This window comes from Aptenodytes forsteri, unplaced genomic scaffold (genome assembly GCF_000699145.1).
Source record: "Aptenodytes forsteri isolate BGI_AS27 unplaced genomic scaffold, ASM69914v1 Scaffold333, whole genome shotgun sequence".
NCBI classification, from domain to species: Eukaryota; Metazoa; Chordata; class Aves; order Sphenisciformes; family Spheniscidae; genus Aptenodytes; species Aptenodytes forsteri.
This window is the reverse complement of record NW_008794542.1, coordinates 1,471,522-1,491,139: the sequence shown is the minus strand read 5'-3', so window position 1 is coordinate 1,491,139 and position 19,618 is coordinate 1,471,522. Positions and strand designations below refer to the sequence as shown.

Here is a 19,618-nt window from a genome sequence, read left to right as displayed (position 1 = left end):
GGTGCAGGGTGCAGGGCTGGGGGGGGAGTGGGGAGTGGGGGGGGATGGTCCCGCTTGATGTGGGTGGCTTCTCTTTTTTCCAGGAGCCTGGTAAACGGGACCTTCTCCGAAGTGAAGGACAGGATCATTTCCCACCTGCCCTCCCTGCAGCTGCTGTAAGTATGGCCCTAAAAAGGCCAATTAGCGCTTTGACCGCTCCTCCTAAATAGAGTTACGGGTGCCCCTGTAGAAAGGGAGGTAACGGGTAAATCCCCAGCTTGATACAGCTGCTGTTTTGTAACAGAGGGATGCATTTTCCGCTCATAAACCACTTCATAAAACGTGTATTTAGTTACTGAGGGAGGACAAAATGTTTTCTGATGCCCTAAGTTCCTTTTTTTTTAAATTTCAGCTTTAATAAGTTTAGGGCAGAGTTTTCCCCCTGGAGTCATGTGGTAGTTCTCACTCGCGCTTACTTTGTGCCCGTGAGTCTCGCGTTGGCTTTGGGATGTTGCGGGCGCGATGGGGCGCGAGCAGAGGCTGCCGGGACACACCTCAGAGGAAAGCCGCTGTGTGTGAAGCGCTGGTGTTGTCTGCAGCATGACTCTGTGCTTCAGCATCCGACATGGAGCGCGGCCCCTCGGATGCCTTCTGACCTGATGGACCTACAGGCAGGATGGTCCTCTGTCCCAGGGGACAGCGATCCCAGCTCCAGACACTCTGCAGTCCTCCCTCCTTCCTGACCTCAGGCAAATCGCTTGGTGGTGCCCGTGTTGCAGTTGGGTGTCTGCCTGCAGCTCCGGTAGCTTACCCAAACTTGCTTTAATTTAGCTGTCCCGGGAGGCAGTAGCAGGGAAGGTACTGAGATACGGGGTGTGTTACAACCCCCCTGGGGAGCCCGGAGACTTGTTTCTCTGGTAGTCTGCAGAGAAGCCGTGCCACCGCCTGCGCCCTGGCTAGCCCAGTGCAGCCTCCCTGTAACGCCCAATCTCAAGCAGACCCTCCACACCTCCCCCTGTAAGGACCAGGTTACCCCCAAAGCAAAGACACACTGCAAAGACAAATTCTGCAAAAGGATGCGAGGCATGCCAGAAACCCAGGCTAAGCGCTTGCCACAGAGCTAGATGTTAAAATTGGTCTTAGCAAGAGATAGTCCCTGAAAGTGTTTGGTAGCATGATGGCCAGCCTCCTCTCCTCAGGCACCCCCGCCTCATTCTCAAAGGCCTGTCTTGCTGTTTTGGGGGAGCAGCAACCCCATGGAAAATGCTGGGGAGAAGTGGGCAAAGCAAGAGGTGGAGGCTTGCACCTTCTTTAGCATGGCACCGGTCCCAAATCCAAGTTTTTGTGGGACTTGGGGGCCAGCACAGAGCCCTGGGCAGAGGGCAGGGGGACTTTGCCCACTGGTGAATGAGGGAAACAGCAGACCTGTGCCAGCTGGGAAGGAAAGGGATGAATCCAAGGGTGGGCTGAGAGAAACCATGGGTGGAAAATTAGAGATGGGGGGAATCTGACTTGTTTTGGATAGTGGTACTGGGAAGAGGAAGGAAGAGCAGATGAAGGTTATCCCTTTTCCCTTAGCTGTAGTAGACTTCCAGGAGGAGATGTTGGGGGGTGTGGGGTGGTGGGGCAGCGGTCAGTTGTTGAGAAAGTCAGAAGTTGTCCATGTCACTTCATGCGGTAGGTCAGATGTGGAAGCGAGAGGGGTTTGTCACGACCACCACCACCACCTTGGGCCCTGAAAAATTTTGTTGGATAGTGTAATTTGTGACTTTTCCCTTCAAACATGAGAAAAAAGAATGATTAAATGACAAAAGAGATACATGCATAATTGATCACTTGGGTACCTCAGGACTATGTCTTCTGTGGCAGTAGCCATGGTAAAATAGTAATGCAAGGATTTATTTCTGATGGCGGTCTGCATCTTTGTCAGATTTCTTTGGGATAATTTAAGGAGCATTTGTCTAGTATTAGCATAATAACTGAGGATCACAGGGAAAGTTTGCATTTCATGTTCACTAGTCTTCTAAATTAATTTTGGTAAAATGCCTAAAACCATGCAAAAAGAGGATTAATAAGTTACTCTAATGAAGTGATTAGTGCAGACATATTCACTCATAGTGGAAAATTCTGAGATTTTGCAAAAATTATTTGAGTTGTGTTCGATTTTTAGATCAAATAAGAAGTTTTGCTATTTTCTTAAAAAGTGATCGCTCTCTGTGCCTTTGAACATCAACATTGGAGATCATCCGCTGTTGTGCTTTGATACAGCAAAGAAGGAACCTTGCTGGCAAAGCCTTTCCGTAGCATCCTTCTCCCTGACCGCCTTGTCCTGGCTCAGGTGACAGCTGCTGTGGTGCAGCTCTAACACATTTTGTCCCTGAAGTTCACGCGGGAGGGCAAGGCAGTGCCTGGAGCAGGCAGCACTGCCGCTCTTCCTCGCTGCCTGCGGACAGAGGGCTTTGCTTTGCAAGGATAGCAGGACTTTCTTTCTCTGGCGTTTTGGGCACGTCTGTGTTTCCAGCTACCGAACTGGCCGCGTGAACCGTGTGCTGTCCTCCCACGCCGCAGGCCGTAGCCCGTCTGCAGGTCAGGCTTGGAGCATCCCCCTGGGAGTGCAGAATGAGCAAGCGCTGATCGACCGAGACTGCATAAATGAGAGCTATGGCTTGTACAAAAGGGCTCCCCCCCCTTTCTGGGAGCTCAGGAGTGGCGCTGAGATGGTCTCTTGAAGATTTTCAGTGTGGCTGGAGGGGTGGTGGGCAACTGGGGTCCACACTCAGCAGACCTACTCTCTAAGGACGGCTTTTCCTGCTCAGGGGACCTGCCGAGGGCCAGGTTGCATTTAACCAAGGTGAATGGCACAGCGAACATTTTTCCTGGGGAGCAATGGACATTAACTAGCATCACATTATGCCTTTGATTTTTTTTTTTTTTATAGACCATTCCACAGTATTTTACGTGTGCTGCATTGGTGGGGCAATGTGGGCTCGAGTCAGTAAGATTAGTTTGGTCATGGGCAATAAACACAACGGGCATAATCCAGTGTGTCAAGTTTTAATGTGCTTTCCTAATGCCTGCTCTCTGTTTTCAGCTTGCTGAACTCCAACTCCTTCACTGTTATACGAGATGATGCCTTTGCTGGTCTCTTCCATCTAGAATACCTGTAAGTTTGGCATTTTATGTCTTCCCCTGTCCTTTATAAATCAAGACGTTTTGATAAGTTGCCAAGACTCCTGCCGTGGAGTCTTAGTCTTTCCTGTGATTCCCAGGAGCAGGGGAGATGAAGGATTTATGTTCCACTCCTGTGCAAATGTCCTTTACGGTGGCTCACCATTTTTCAGAGGCTGCAGCGGATTTTTAAAATAGGCCGTGAGTGCAAGGTGGCTCTGTGCAATCACAGTACACCAAAAAGGCCCTGCTGAGCAAGAGCTTGTCCTGGCTCTCCAGAACAGTGCCATCACCGTCAAGGGGTTTTGAACCTCAGGAAGGAGGTGGGGAAGCCCCTCCTGGCCTGCTGGCAGCCTGAAGAGGAGGTGCAGAGTATCCGTGTACTGCCCAGAACAACCCTGATTACCAGACTGCTTCCCTTCCCCCAAACTTTGCTCTCCAACTTCGCCTTTTTTCTGATACCCCATTTAATGCCTGTGGCATTTATCTTTGTATTATAAATAATTATAACTATATTAATATATAAAAATATTTTTCATATAATATAAATTACTGTAATTATTTGTATTATTATTTAAATTTATTTAACTTCCCTTTTCTTTACTTAGTTCACTTCTTTGTTGATTTTTTACATTACCTTCATTTCCCGATTTTTTTTTTTTTTTTTCTTGGTCACCCTTTTTTCTTTTAAAAAAAGTATTAGCTCTGGTATCAGGTTGTCCTCACTTCCTACTCCAAAGGACTGCCATTTCTCTGTGTTACCGGACATGAGCTGGTATGTTTGAAACTCTGAATATGACCTGCAAAAAAATTCATCTTCCCGCCCACCTTCCTGTGCTGAAATGTAGCTGTGGAAGACATTTCTGTCTTTTTCTAAAGGAAGACCAATGCTCATAAAACTGACTCTTGCTAAAGTCTTGCAGACAAGTAGGTATTAAGGTGGGGTATATTTAGGACTAATAGTCTGATACATGCGGAGCAGCCAACAGTGGAATTTGCAGACCAAGAAGTAGAGGATAATGGTAAATGGTATATGCTGAAATCCACGATTCAGCTACATCTGGATTTTTCAGCGATAGCGCGTTATCTAATCATTCTCTTTTCCATGTGTCTACAGGAGAAAGTAATTTGCAGAATGTTTGCAAAAAGGAAGAACAACATTTGTATGTGGTTTCATTAATGACTTGCTTTCAAGTGCTCATGAGCCTAACATGGAGCATGTCCCAGCAGCATATGCAGTCGTAGCGGTTGCATTGGTAACTGCAGCCAGACCCCCTGTCTGAAAGAAAAAAATCCTGCCCCTCCTCAGGTGGTCAAAGGGAAAATCTCTGTCCCTGATTGCCAGCTGCAAACCAGGGAGCAGAGTGAAGACTGGTAAAGCCTTACAGTTTCAATTTCCTTTAGTAGCAGCTGAACAAGTGGTCTTGGTTAAAATTTCCTTTAGTAGCAGCTGAACAAGTGGGCTTGGTTAATGGCTGTGGTCGCCCTCCCTGCCAAGTCCACAGACCTCTTCCTTTTCCCAGCAAATCGTACCTCTGCTGTTTGGGAACTGGGTGCGAGTGGCCTTTCTCTGGGGTTGTTTTTGGCGATGCAGCCAGTAACACTATTACAGCTGCAATAACTCATGTCTCTCAGTTACCAGCGATCAGACCTTACAGAGAATAAGAAAACCCTGCTGACAAACAAGATCACCACCCGCTGGTGATCAGAGTGGCATCCCCAGGGTAGCATCCCTTCGAGGCCAGATTTGGTGACTAGGAATCCGGCAAATTACTGAGTCCCAGCCCAAATGTCCATCATCTCACTGCAGTGTGTTCAGTGAAGCTGTGTTTATTTGCACGGACCGGTGAGCTGGCACTGTGCGGCCATGCCAGATGCCAGTGAGGGTGTCAGGAGGCAGTTTGGCTCTCTGTGCTGCAGATTGAATTCGTGGCCCCAGGCAGCCTTGTAACGGAGCACGGCTGACCCTCTTCTGACATCCCCCGCGCAGACACGACAGTTTCTCATCCGCACCCTTTGCCTGCAGTCAGGGTCACTTCATGAAGGATTTTGGCTATGCCGAAACTGCAGAATCAAGAGCATTTGTCATCTCCTGCATCCCCATCTTGACCCTCTCAAGAAGAGACCTTGGCTCATCATAGCATTTTTCCTCTATTTCCCTGGAAGGCAAACAAGGATGCATAGGAGGAAGTGAGACACTTTTATCTCATAAAACCTTTTATAAAGTCAGCATGCAGTTGTCTTCATCCAGGTACAGCTGTATCATGCAATATCTTGATGGCCACCTGGCTGCAATTGCTTTGCAGGGCTGATGGTGTATTTAGGGATGCATCCTCAAGTGCTCGGGGGTCAAGATGCTCAAATATCAGCTCTTTCTTTAAATACAGATGTGCAGTCAGGAGGAGCAGCATGCTTCTGGAATCGATACGTGCCTGTCATTATTTCCCCAGCACACGGGGCCGTGACTTGTGTGCAGCCGGGCACCCTGCAGAGGTGGCCTCCTGGCTGGAGAGAGCTGAACTGTGGCAGCAAGAAGAAAAACAAGGCAGAGGTTGTGCCATTTATGCAGACTTCAGATGCCTACCAGTACGTAGCTGCAGTTCACATCACGGCTCTGTGGGTGCGGAGATGGCACTGTGCGTGCAGCCACGGGAGCTCCCCATCAGAGCGTCCCATCTGCAGCCTGGGCAGCCCTGGCACTGCTGTGCTGCCCCATGGTTTTAAAATGCAGGCGTTTTGTGAGAGGAAGGTAGGACTTTAGCTTCTAAAGTCCATCTTGGAGGCCTCTCCTACACAAGTCTCTTGCCTCACGTAACACACCCCGAGAGGATTAACCAACAGAGAAATAATGTTGTTTGCTTTGTTCATTTTGTTCCTCTTCTGCTGGATATTTGTGTCACGTGCTCTCCCTTGTGCTGCCTGGTACCTGCATCCTTCCTCGTGGTCCACCCGAGGGAAGGGGAAAAGGGAATGTGAGCAGCTCCACCGAGACTTCCCCGCCTTTAAGTCTGAAGGGGTGACCCAGGAACCTGCTGAATTTGGAGACCATGGGTTAAAGCACTGGTGATGCTAATAATACTGCTAATTACAGTCTTTTAAAATAGTTTTTGTTTTGCCTAGATTCATTGAAGGAAACAAAATCGAAACCATTTCAAGAAATGCATTTCGTGGCCTTCGAGACCTGACTCACCTGTAAGTTATTTAACACTGGGTAGAGTAATTTGTACTTGAACAAAACTCTTCTGGGGGACCGCTGGTTTTCCTGCCATGTAGAAAACCTCCCTTCCCCTCCGTGCGTCAGCTTCCTCCCACTGTCAATAACGTGCCTTCCACAAATTAAAAAATGGCCTTTAAAAAATTCCTGCTTGGGCAGCACTGCGGCACGTTCGGCTGCCTGCACACACTCGCAGCTCGTGCTGGGGTGCGGCTGTGACCTGCGGATGTGGCACCAGTACCGCCGTGGTACTACCTACTCCTGATTAACATTCCTGTTTCTTTTCAGTACGCTCAGTGATTGCTCTGTGTGTTACATTTGCACCTGGGCAATAAAAAAGCTTTCTATATTTTACTTTTATGTGAGCTTCAAGCAATCTCCATTCTTGAATGAGAATAATTAATATGTGCCTGTTCCTCATAACTATTAACAATGTCAGTGGCTGGACAGTACCAGATAATTAACAACCTGTAAGTAAGCTCAGACTTGAGTCAGCCAGACAAGAGAGCGCGATGATACTAAGCTCTAACTTTCTTTTCTAGTTCTTTGGCCAATAACCATCTCAAAGCTCTGCCAAGGGATGTCTTCAGTGATTTAGATTCTTTAATTGAACTGTAAGTAATGAGAATCTTTCTATTGACTGCCTGCTTCTGTCACTCTGTTACTCTGAGTATTACGTTCTGGGTTTGTGTGGTGCTGTATCTGATACCTGCACAGAAAAGAAATGTGCATTTTGTTATTCTAGCTTTTCTCATTTTAAAATTGTTTACTTGGCAGACTCCTCTGAAATAGCTGCTATTTCTCAAATCACTGTCGCTTCTCATGATGCTGTACATAGCTTGCATTATTGTACTTCTTTCTGACGTTTCATATAAATTGTTTTTTAGGGAAAGGGAGACAATGAATTTTAAAACTACAATTTCTATGAGCATTTTTTCCTGTTATTGTTGCATGTATTCCCTGAGATTATTTTAGTAAAAGGCATTCATAAAAAAAAAAGCTTTTTTCCTTGTTTTTGTGCAGTTGTAGCACATTGCTGACTTACTGTCAGTGTTTTCTTGTATAACTGAGCTGCTAGTCAGCTTCCCCTATTTTTGGCCTGGTTCTCCCAAATAGCAAAGTGTAATTGTAAGCCACAAAAATTGCCAAGGGATGGAAGAACAGGCAGCGTTGAAACTGCACATACATAAGTAGGGGGAGGTTAAATTGACTCCACATCAGCAGCGACTCTAAAAATACAAGCCTTACATCTGTATTTTAATGTAGCACACAAATGGTACCAGCAAGGCCACTCTGTCAACCAGCGGTACTGGAGTAGTTTAGTGACGGAATGGGATTTATCTGTGTCGGCGGTAGATGGCGGGATGGAGGCTTGCAGCAGACAACCACACTGCCAGGATTTATTACATCATAGTCCTAATCCTATGAAAACTTATAAACATGAGTGACTTCACACGTGAATCACAGTGCTCTATTAGTAAGACTATACGTGGGCATATTTCCTAGGCTGAAACTGTTTTTCAAGGACAACACTCAGTGAAGGAGAGTCCCTAGTAAGAGAGTCCAAATAAAACTTAAGAAACTTTCCTGTTCTCAGTTCAAAGCCAATTCAAGGCTACTCAGATATTTTTAAATTCAGCATGTCAAGGTGATAACAGTTCTGTAGTATTCATATTGCTATCAACCTTTTCAAATATGTTTATTTCTGTGTGTTTTTTAGAGATTTAAGGGGAAATAAATTTGAGTGTGACTGCAAAGCCAAGTGGTTGTTTTTGTGGTTAAAGATGACAAATTCCACTGTTTCTGATGTCCTGTGTATTGGTCCAGCAGAATATCAGGATAAGAAGTTAAATGATGTGACAAGTTTTGATTATGAATGCACCACTACAGGTATTCAGAATGTATATTTCTAAGCACACTACAAATGGTTAAATATCGGAAGTTTCGACTATACCCTTCCGCTTCTGTGAGCATGACCTGGGGGGAGGAAAGGGTTATATACAAAGCACTTCCAAGTACTAGAGCAAGCATAAAATGGGAAAATTACATTTCGAAGCCAGAGTAAGTAGTGAGTTTTTATTTGGATTAAGTGATAATGGGAGAAGAGCTCTGACTATTCCTATTCCAAAAGACTTGATTATGACTCACTTTGTGACTTAATTTTCATCACAGAATGCTTTCTATTATCTGGAATAAGGCCATATAGTTATGGCAGATGAGCTTCCCAAAATCTCTGTATTTCACAGAAAGCAATGAAAAGAAGTTCAAATAATGTGGCTATATCTGTTATCTTTATTCAATAGGCCACAATTTAATAGCATCAAATGTGGCGGCAATACTGCCAGCGGTTCTTCAGGGAACTCCATTAAGTTGGAGAAAAACGTCCAATAATATTCTGACTACTGTCTTGTTTAGGATCTTGATTTTTATTTTAGGTAATGTAAAGCATGCTGAAGGAAGTGAAGAGAAACTTGCATGTGGTTATGCTTATATTTTATGACTGAACCGCCACAGTTACCTATCTTTAAATGTAGTCACATCATATAACTGAGAATAGCTGCGAGTATTGTTTTTCATCTTTCATGTATATGATGTCAGCACTCTGCCTTTTTTCTATACAGTAATATCAGAGGCATTCGAGCTCTCATCTGTCATCAAGGCAGTCATCATCATTAAGAGACAATAGAAAAGTTGATTACTAGCAATGTAAAATAAAGTTTCAGGACAAGGTATGAAAGGTAATCCAAGGGCAGTATGTAAAGGAAAAGAGAATGAACTCGGAATTCAAAGATACGTCAGAAGAGCAGCAGAGGTAAAGCGCGATTATCTGCTACATAAAAGGATGTCAAAATCAGGAGAGCAGTGTAGCTTAGAACGGTACCAAAGGTACGTTCCTGTGTCTGCCAAATCACCGAGATGCAAAACTACAAAGTAAAAGCAGGCTTTATTTCACTTCAATCTGGTTTAAGCAATTGCACAGCACTAACAGTGTGCAAGAACAAGCCTTATCTACCTGGTCCTCAGACCTATACTGACCTACCTGCCCTCTGTTATCTCTTTGTACCTAGAAACCTAACTATAAAGTTGCTACAGGCAAAATTCACCCTTAACGTTAGTCCGTTTGTCTGCTGTAAGTGAAATTACACCAAGCATAAATCTAATTTCACATGCTGTAGAGTTTGCTGGGGAGCTAAAGCATTATGTGGTGCAAGAATTGCCCAGCTGAATATTTTTTCAAATGCCATCAGAGAAGTGCTCTCGCAGCACAGCATATAGGTGTAAAACACTCTTCAGATAGTAAAGGACGTTTTCAAACCAGTCATTCTCTGGCTGCTGTGAGGGAAGGCTGTGTGCCTAACCCCTCTGGCCCGGGGGTAGGCAGCAGCAGGCTTCCTAGAGCTCCAGTGCGTAGCGAAGGTGGAGGGTGCAGAAGACATGGAGCTCTGGCGTCCTTACAAAATGTCTGAGAGGGACAGACTGCATGTAGAAATGACCCGTAAGAGATAAAACAGAGATAAGTAGAGTAGAAATGCAAATCTTCTGGAATGTGTCACCTCTGAGACAGCATCACGTCCCCTGCACTGAACTGGAAGTTACCTTGCTTGAGCTGTAACCCTCCGGTGGCCTTGGTGGTCTGCAGTGTCAGGCCACAGCTACTTTTTCCTTCTCTGCCATTGCCTCCCCCAGATCCAAAGGGAGCGTAAATATGCCCATATTCATTCCTTGAGGATTGATTTGTCACAGGCTCAGGCTTGTACCATATTTTGAAGTAAAGCAACATACCCTGTAGCTGTATTCTCCTTTCCCACTCAGTGACGGGCAGTGCTCTGCAAACCTTTTTCATTCACATTAGTCTTTAGTACCGTATTTCCCTCCTTTGCCAGGTGTGATCAGACTCTCCCATCATTTCTGGTCTCTGGTACTCTGTGTTGAGCATGACTGGATGTAGGATGTGGTAACAAAGCAGTTTGCATGGTAAAACGTACATCTCACAGTGGCTCCATCAGTTCATTGTGTCCTCTGAACTGATACAATGGTAACGGGAGGAGAGGTGTAAAGAGGTGCTGCCATATTAAAAAAAAAAGCCAAAGACAAAACGCTCCTATCACTTATTCACAGAGAAAGTGATTCACAGTGTCAGTGATCTGCACTTTTAACTCTTTTTATGATAGCATCTCTCTCTCCCGTTTCTCACGGCTTGCATCATGGAAGCAGGTTAAGCCGTTTCAGTTCGTTTCTCGTCTTTCTCCCGCAACAGTGTGCAAGGGGGCTGTGCTGTGGCTGTAAGCACGGCAGGGGAACGTGTACTTACTTTCAGGAGACTGGAAGATGGGCCTTGCACTCCCACAGTCACTGGAAACGAGCTGCGTGTGTGCATGAGACCTGCTTTGCCCAGACCTGCTGGCAGGGATCATCTTGCCGAGGTTTGGAAGCTTGGTTTCCTCTTTCTTCACCTAGCTGGGACTGTCTTCTGGAGGTGGTCCTCTCTTTTCCTGCTGGCTGGAAGAAAGGTAGTTTGCAAATTAAGAGCTACCTACTCCGTACTCGCTCCTGTGCTGGAGATCACCTGTGCTGCCATGGTGGGAGACAGGAAGGGATGGCTAATGCTCCCCGACAGCACCTCCAGGTGCCAGATAGCCTAACCTGGAGTAGAAGTCTCCACCACGGGGAAGAAGGGCCATGAGGAGAGGGGGACCGACTGGTGTCCAAGTCGCAGGGTGCAGTTTAGGAGCTGCTGCCCAAAGAGGTCATTGCTCCCCTTTCTCTTTAGTGTCCTCCAGCGTTCCCCACACACTCCCCCTCTGCATCTGTGCTCCTGTGTGCTGGGATCAGCCAGAGCAGGGGCTGCCGGGAGGGAAATCAGCCCAACAACAAAAGCATTGGGTCCCTCATCGGTGACAGCTTGTGCCAGTTCAACAGCCAAAAGAGCAGAGGCGGAGCAGGTGGCTGGAGGACGGGGGGGACCACCCCAGCTCTCAGCCGGCAGAAAGCAATGTTAAAACCACGTCTTGAAACTGTGCATCGGGGCAAGAGGCAGCGAGCGACTGCCCAAGCAGCCAGTGGCACAGGGGCGAAGTGAGGGCCACGTCCTCTTCCCTCTCCCGTGCAGAGTGATCCAGCTTAAAAGAGAAAAATGTTGGGAAACACTCCCCCCCCAGCCCTGTATTTACTGTACGAGCTCTTTCTAGCATTAAAGCAAGGCATGTGGACCTGACTGTAAAACTAAATAAAGCCCCCAAGACCTAAATTTTTGGCAAGCCTGATGTGGCAGCATCTCTTTACTGTGTAACCCTGTTCCATGTTAGAGTCTGGTATTTTCAACTGGTGCTAAAAACAACATTTATTGCTTTTTACTGATTACAACTGATTTTGTTACCCATTTTTACTCATCCAGTGACATAAAGAGCCCAATGACAGGTACAAGTAAAAATAGCTGTGTTAACACTGAATAATTTCTGAATGAGCAATAGGTTTTAACACCCAGACTGGTTTGTTTTAATTCACAGATTCCCTCAAAGTGTTCCACAACTGTTCAGATTTCAAGAGATGTCTTTTTCAGCATTAGTTTTTTTGTTTTTTTCTCAAGATTTTAAGAATATTTTGATTTTCTGTGACTGTATCCGTTATTGTTCCATCCTTAGCTACCGTTCATGATTTATCACTTACTTTTAATTTCTGCATACTTCGGTGTCAGTTTTCTCCAGTCTTTTTATTTTCCCAGTGAGAATGAAGATAACTTTTTTGTTTTCCTACCAGCATTTATGAATCAAGCCCAAACTCTATTTATAATAGTCCCTCAAAGAATGGAGACTGTCATTTCTTCTGCAGCTGTAGAATCTGCTCTGTTTGTTTAATGGTAGTCATCTATCTTTATTCTCCAGAAGCGTAACTCCTCAAGGGCAAGGCTTTCAAGCATGCAGAGACAGAGAGTTCTTCATTCTAAAACAATTATTTCATAATGCACCAAAATGAGGGACTCGAATGAGGACTTAATTACCGTTTCACCAAAATCCCTGGATGCTCAGGCCCTTTGAGCGTAGGAGTGCATGGTGAAGGCATGTAACAAATGGAGCTTGAAACAGAGTGGTGCGTGGTTCTGCAGAGAAACTCCATCGTAGTGGAAGACGCATTTCCTTTTCTGTATATCTATATCCATATATAACTTCAGCGCAGGCCTTCTGCCACGTTGTAGACCCAAGTGCTGGCTTTTCTGTGTCAACTCTGCTTACTGGTTTCTTTTTCTGATAATAATGGCCTTGCCCAGCTGTCAGGCCAAAGATCAAATTCAGACCCAAGTCTATTCACTTTGCCCCAGATTGGCTCTATGCTGACTGTTGACTTAGCCCAGGGTGAATTTTAGCGTTAAATCTACAAAGACACATGGATTTTGAGAAAAAATCTTGAATTTTGGAGTTACACTCTTAGTCATTACAGGTTGCTCCAACTCCTCAGTCTTACTATCTAGAATAAGTTTTCCACTGGATAGCAATTTGCAGGTTGGTTGTATTTTATGCCTAAACTACTTTACAATGCCCCATAAAATGTTATGTTAACTGAGTTTTTGATTACACCATTTTGTCTATGGTCTAGCCAAAATGGGGTTATCCCCAGGCAAACTTCAGATTATCATTTCACTGTCTGCCTGGTTTAGCATAACACAAATTGCTAGTGATTAAATTTGCATGACTTAAGAAGTTATTTGGCTTCAGCTGGAAGTTGCTGTCTCTCAGCTTGAAAGTCATTCTAGCAAGGCCATTTCACTTGATGGGAAAGCAACTTGCAGCTCTCGGGAAAGAGACTTCCCTCTCGATAATCCTGATTTCATTGATACCAGCCAGCCTAGCTGGAAAATCTGATTTCTGCCACTATTTACCTATTTGATCTCCTTGGTAACTATATTTCCAGAAGACAGTTTATGAAGCCTAAAGCAGGAGAAGCTTTCCCCTGTTGCTGCATGCCTAACGTGAGCACTGACACTTCCATGCTAGTGTTATACAAAATCCAGAGTATCATTTCACTCATTTTTCAGTGTAAATCATTATAATCAGCAACCACTTACTCTGTGTTTCCAGCAAGGATGTCTCCTAACTGTTGTAAATATATGTTTCTAGATTTTGTTGTTCACCAGATTTTGCCCTACCAGTCAGTTTCAGTGGATACGTTCAACTCAAACAATGATGTGTTCGTAGCCATTGCACAGCCCAGCATGGAGAACTGCATGGTGCTGGAGTGGGATCACATTGAAATGAATTTCAGGAGTTATGACAATATCACAGGTATATGAACACTGGGATTCCAGTCGTTGATGAACTGTTGGCGTTTCACAAGGATGAGATGTGTAGATGGGACCAGTTGATAGTTTTTGTCCCGAATCTCTGTTGAATTTGGCAGATCAAAGTGTGTAATGTTGGGACATGAGTGACTTCATGGAGTAGTGCATCTTGTTAATACATGCACATTTAACCACACTGTAGCATACAAACTAGGCTTTTTTTGTCTGATCTTATAAATTGTTCTGAAGACACAAACACTTGCTGTGAATGTCACACTGTGGCCATCTTACCACTCACTGCCTGAATCACACTGCAAGTTAACGTGTAAGTTAAAGGAGCCCTCACTCTTGCCAAAGTGCCTGCAAAATGGAATATAAAAATACTCTACTGCATGTAGACGGAAATAGGTGTGAAGGATGCTTCTAGGGTGGGCTGGCCAGGAAAGCATGTTTCACAGCTGAAGATGACATAGAAATATTTAAACCGTGGTTGTTACCTAAAGAGATGTGCTGTAAAGCTTTCATGTTTACTTTCCATTTACAAACGTGCTGAATTAGCATCCTGGCCAGATTACTCATCAAACAAAAAGCCCATGTGGATGCCAGGTGATTTTCTAATGCTAACAACCATTCTGTCCCTAATCGACACTCATGGTGCTATACAAAGCGCAGTCACACCATGACAGCAGGGACAGAGTCTTTAGATCCGTTATACGCTGCCCAGTTTCCCAGCTACTCCAAGCTACTGGTTCTGAGGTCTCAGGATCTGAATTTATCCATGGAGCATCCTTCCCTCCTGTTCCTTGTTACGTGTGATAGATTATTTTTTTACCTTGCATTTTGGGAAAAAAATAGTATGCTGCATCTTCTTCTGGTGTTGTGGGAAGTCTAAAAAGGCAGCAAGCACCTACCTCCTCAGATCAGCTGTGTGTGTCACTAACGAAAGTTTACAAGATACTACCCCTCTGTCAGGAAATTTTGGAAATGAAAAATTTTGCTTTTTTAGGTTTCATTGTGTTTTGGTAGATTAGGAGAAGATATGTACCAGTGGATGTAAATTGAGAAGTAGATGGCCGAAAGAGAGATAGCAGAGCTCTAGAAAAGCTCTGGAAACGAAGTTGAGAGTTTAGGTCATTTCCAAAGACAGCTGTCTTCCAGACGCATTTCACTTTCCTGTGAATGACGTGAGGAGGAGACACTTCTGCTGGGGCCTTGTGTGCTAGCTCCACACCCAGCGTACGTGCCCAGACTCATTTCTCAGATGACCGCCATGTGTTCCTGGAAGGCCCGAGCTTAAGCTCCAGACTCTGAAATGTAAGTGAGCAAGAGACTTTTGCCAGGGGACACAGGCATGTAAAGAGTCTTTTGCAGAGCCTAAAAAGCATTTTGTAGAGCTCAGGAGCCAGCTTTGCGCTCCATGGGGAGTTTCATTACTGACTGTATACTTGGCATTCGGATGTCCGAATTTAGCCCTTTACAACACGGGCTTATGGACCTGAACTAGTTGTCAAGATTGCCTTTAGAGTCAACATGCAGAGAATAGACGTTGCTGTCCTCTCCAAAAGGAGACATCTATAGGCCAGGTGAAATCTTTTCTAGGGTGCTTTTTGACTGAGTTAGACAAGAAAGAGCCTGGATGATCAGCTCAAGCATTCATGTCTATGCTGCAGATACCTTACAGTACTTGAGATGAATCCCACCCCTCCTACAATGGAAGGGTGGTAGATCATCCAAGGCTGGCTGTGAAACAACTATGGGTAGAGGGCCAGGAGAGGTGCCAGGGCGAATCTCCTGTAGTGACTGTGACCAAGCACGCATAGGGGAATCTGTGCAGTCACAGTTCTACTTAAACTCTGCGCTTCAGAGAGGAATTCCTCTCTTCTTCCAACAAAACCTTTCGTAAATAGTCTGGTTGTTACTTTTTTGATGTGGTTCTTGTATAGTGACTTGACATTCTGAAAACGGACCATAACCCGACCTGATCTAATCTGGCAACTGCAATATTCCTAAATATTTCTAGTTTAACGTAATCTCAAAAATACTTAACAGAAACAACAGAGTTAGATTTATCTTTTTCATCCTGCTGTCAGGTGATATATCCACAAGATGCATCAATATTTCTATTTACAGTAGCAAAAAGCTGACTCTGGCCCTCTTGGAGCAAGAAAAATAGACTATATTTCATTCTTCTAGTTAAGCTGGAAAGATAGATATTCCAAGAATAAGAGAATTTCAGATTCCTGCCGATTCATGAGACAACAACTCTTGTTATTTTGGAATAATAAAATTTGGCTTAAATAATTGTTTTGGATGTTAGGAGGCATGTGTTTGAACGAACAGAGAAAGAAAAAGTATTCTGGATAAAAAGGAATGAGCATTTTAGGGTGCATCATACTTGCACACCTTGAGGGGTGTGACTTTTCCAACATTTGAAGTCATCTTTCCAATTATTGGGAGAAAAAAGCATGAAAAGAAACTCTGATGGTGTGTAGCAGAAGGCAAAATTATGAGATGGTGCAGATTTAAAAAAGGGGAGGGGTGATTTGATAATCTCTCTGTGGTTTAAAGGGTGCATTGTACTGTGCTAATATATGTGCTTTTTTTTTTCTTTGGGCAATAGGTCAGTCCATAGTGGGATGTAAAGCCATTCTTGTCGGTGACCAAGTCTTTGTGGTGGTGGCGCAGCTCTTTGGTGGCTCACACATTTACAAGTATGACGAAAGCTGGACAAAGTTTGTCAAATTCCAGGATATCGAAGTATCTCGCATTTCCAAGCCAAATGATATAGAGCTTTTTGAGATAGACAGTGAAATGTTTTTTGTCATAGCAGATAGCTCTAAAGCAGGTTTGTCAACAGTGTACAAGTGGAATAACAAAGGATTTTACTCATACCAGTCCCTTCACGAGTGGTTCAGGGACACCGATGCTGAGTTTCTTGATATAGACGGGAAATCACATTTAATCCTGTCTAGCCGTTCCCAGGTTCCCATTATACTCCAGTGGAACAAAGTTTCCAAAAAGTTTGTCCCACACAGTGAAATCCCCAACATGGAAGATGTCTTGGCTGTGAAGAGTTTCAGGATGCAAGATAACCTGTACATCACACTCACGAGATTCATTGGTGACTCCAGAGTTATGAAATGGAATAGCAAACAGTTTGTGGAGATACAGGCTCTTCCATCTCGAGGAGCCATGACGCTGCAGCCTTTCTCCTTCAAGAACAATTACTACCTAGCCTTGGGAAGTGACTATACCTTCTCCCAGATTTACCAGTGGGATGGTGAAAGGAAGATCTTCAGATTATTTAAAGAAATCTATGTGCAAGCACCACGGTCTTTCACAGCTGTGTCAACGGATCGAAGAGATTTTTTCTTTGCCTCTAGTTTTAAAGGAAACACTCAAATATTTGAACACATCATCATTGACTTGAGTTTATGAAAAGCTGCTGGAACGAAATTCATGTAGAGTGACATTTATACACAAACAAAACAAAAAGAGACCTTTCCAAAAACGGGGTGCGCCTATGGAGTATGATGACATTTTCTGAACTTTTCAAACTTGCATATTAATCAGGGATTGCATTTACTTGGTTACTGCATGACATGTCCATTTTATCCTTTTTCAAAGACACTTTGCAATCTCCAGTCATTCAAAGGAGAGTGCAGCGTATTAGGATTAATGTTGACATCTAAGAGAATGATCTAAATTTTACCCAGAAAACTACCTTGAATTGAACATCTCATAAAGAAAGTGAAGAGTAAGCCATACAAAGCATAGAAATGATCTTGACTCTTAAACTAACATGTTAGTAATGATTTTAAGATTAGACCCAGTTCTTCGTGGTTGCTGATGAATTGTAAAAGTGAACAGTAACATCCCAGAATACACTTTATTTTGGTTTCTTGAGGTCTGTCTTCAAAATCCGTCGTTTATAGTAAGACCGAGGCATCATTTTAATTCATTGTAGATGAAAGGGAGAGTCAAAATCTATTGCCATTTTTCTTCCATTAATCACTATTTCAGCAACAAATTGTGCATAACAAGTAGCCCAGCCCACAGTAACTGGGTAGCCAGGAAAAGAAGGGTATGTCACTTCTAGACTGTGAGAGCTTAACAAGTTAACATAGACAGAGAATAACCGAGGTCTGCTTGGTGCCATGAATGAATTGACTACAAATTCTGTCCACTTTCTGTTTTAATAGGTATTCCAGAAATCCACCCCATTTTGCCCTAATTCACACTCTTACTGATGATCCCAGTAGACTCTGGGGTCTTTTAACACGTAAATCTGTTGTGATCTCTCATTCCAGAAGGCACAGCTTAAATTTAGCCTGAAACACACATCTACATTCATGTTCTCCATGCTGTAGCTCATCTGTACACAATGAGATGATTTATTCTCCAGTGTTCTCCCCTCAACACAGCTCACAAGCAATAAATTCAGGTTTTGGTAATCACAAGCTGTATTTGGGGAATCCTCCTTCTGCCTGAGGTCTAAATATGACTTCGGTATCACCAGGTCTTTTGAAACCAAGGCAGCTGGAGCTGTATCAGGCTAGAGCTAACCCTGGCTCCAAGAAGAAGGGTTTCCTCTTGGTAGCTCCAGGCTTTTGCCAGGTTGCCAAGCCATTGAAAATTAAACAGGAGGATGGGAACAGACCGTGCCGCATTGTTGTTTTGGGTGGCTACAGACTAAGGCATTCAGTCATCCTAAATAGGGCAATCCCGGCATGCAGAGCCTCTGTCAGGATGACGGCAAGGGGCGTTTTCCTGGAAAGACTCTCCACCATCCTTACCCAACGAAGTTGTGTATCAGAGCCCCTGTTTGTTCACTTACACGATACGTTCCTTTAAGTTTTCACACCACTTAGCATACTAGGTTGTTTTATCTTGTCTTGCCGCTGCATTTCCGCCTTGGATAATAGGGAGCCTTTGCATAAAGCTCGCGGAAAATAAAGGAAACTGTCCTTTATTCCTTCATAGTCAGGACTATCTCGCCGTCTCTGTGCTGAGTGAGCTTCACATTTTTCCCCTGGACACATGAAACATGGCCTATTATCACAAATAGAGATGTTCTCATAGGCTTTCTGACATCCAAGGTATGAACAGTGCTGCAGAAGAGGATTATGCACAAGGACTCCCATGAGGAGTTGTAACCTACCAGTGACCTGGCATATCACAGCCTTCCCCAAATTCTGCCTCACTGCTATGACATGAAATTATTACTGGCCTGTCAGAGACATAACTCATTTTATTCTGATTTTAAATTACGTGTTAGTTTTTTTTCCTATAGAGGTGCTCATCCTGGTTTTATTTTTAATTACATTGGCAACTTAGCCCACCCAGCCATCTGAAGTATTCAGCACTGCCCTCCGAATCCCAATGCGGGGTCAGTCCCGGTGGTTCAGTCAGACCCGTAGATGCTCTCTCCCTTCACCTCACGAACCAATCCTCTGCAGTAGGTTTTAGCAATACCTCTCCTTGGATTAAGCTAACAAATCTGACAAAACAAAGAGATGATTCATATGTCTGCCAGTGAATGCAATTTCTTACCATGTTCCCAGTTTACTTTTTAAAGCGGGTATGGCTGGCAAGTGGTATTTCTTTAACCTGTGTTGTGAGAAGGCATTTTTTATTGCTTTTCCATCAAGCGTGTGTGTTAGAGTCAGATATTCTGATGAGGAGGGGCATTTCTCAGTGCACCAGCACTTTCTTTTAGGGCTCACTGTGAGTACCATTCACTCAGCAAGGGGCATCAGTCAGAGCTAAAAGCTAGTTTAGAGAAACTGGATCTTGACATTTTTTACTTGAAAGGAAGCAAGAGGATGGAGAAAAAGGGCTTGTGTATCGAATACCAGGAGATTGTGCTGTTTCGAGAGCCGAGGGGATTTTGAGACTTGGCTATCAAGTTGAATTAAATTAAAATAGTCTCTGCAGAGACAGGCTTAATAAAGAGGAGAAAGTGATCCACACGAGTCTAGCTC

The 19,618-nt window shown here is 44.2% G+C and overlaps 1 protein-coding gene across 1 annotated transcript in view; it reads left to right on the top strand.

The window, feature by feature from the left end:
- The window catches only part of LGI2 (leucine rich repeat LGI family member 2), an 18,482-nt gene extending 1,410 nt beyond the window's left edge, over positions 1–17,072 (top strand). The window contains exons 2-9 of the mRNA XM_019470210.1: positions 84–155; positions 3,071–3,142; positions 6,268–6,339; positions 6,904–6,975; positions 8,082–8,251; positions 8,797–8,838; positions 13,474–13,638; positions 16,255–17,072. Coding sequence (XP_019325755.1) covers positions 84–155; positions 3,071–3,142; positions 6,268–6,339; positions 6,904–6,975; positions 8,082–8,251; positions 8,797–8,838; positions 13,474–13,638; positions 16,255–17,072 — 1,483 coding nt within the window. The remainder of the gene's footprint in view (positions 1–83; positions 156–3,070; positions 3,143–6,267; positions 6,340–6,903; positions 6,976–8,081; positions 8,252–8,796; positions 8,839–13,473; positions 13,639–16,254) is intronic.
- The last annotated feature ends 2,546 nt before the right edge of the window (positions 17,073–19,618 follow it).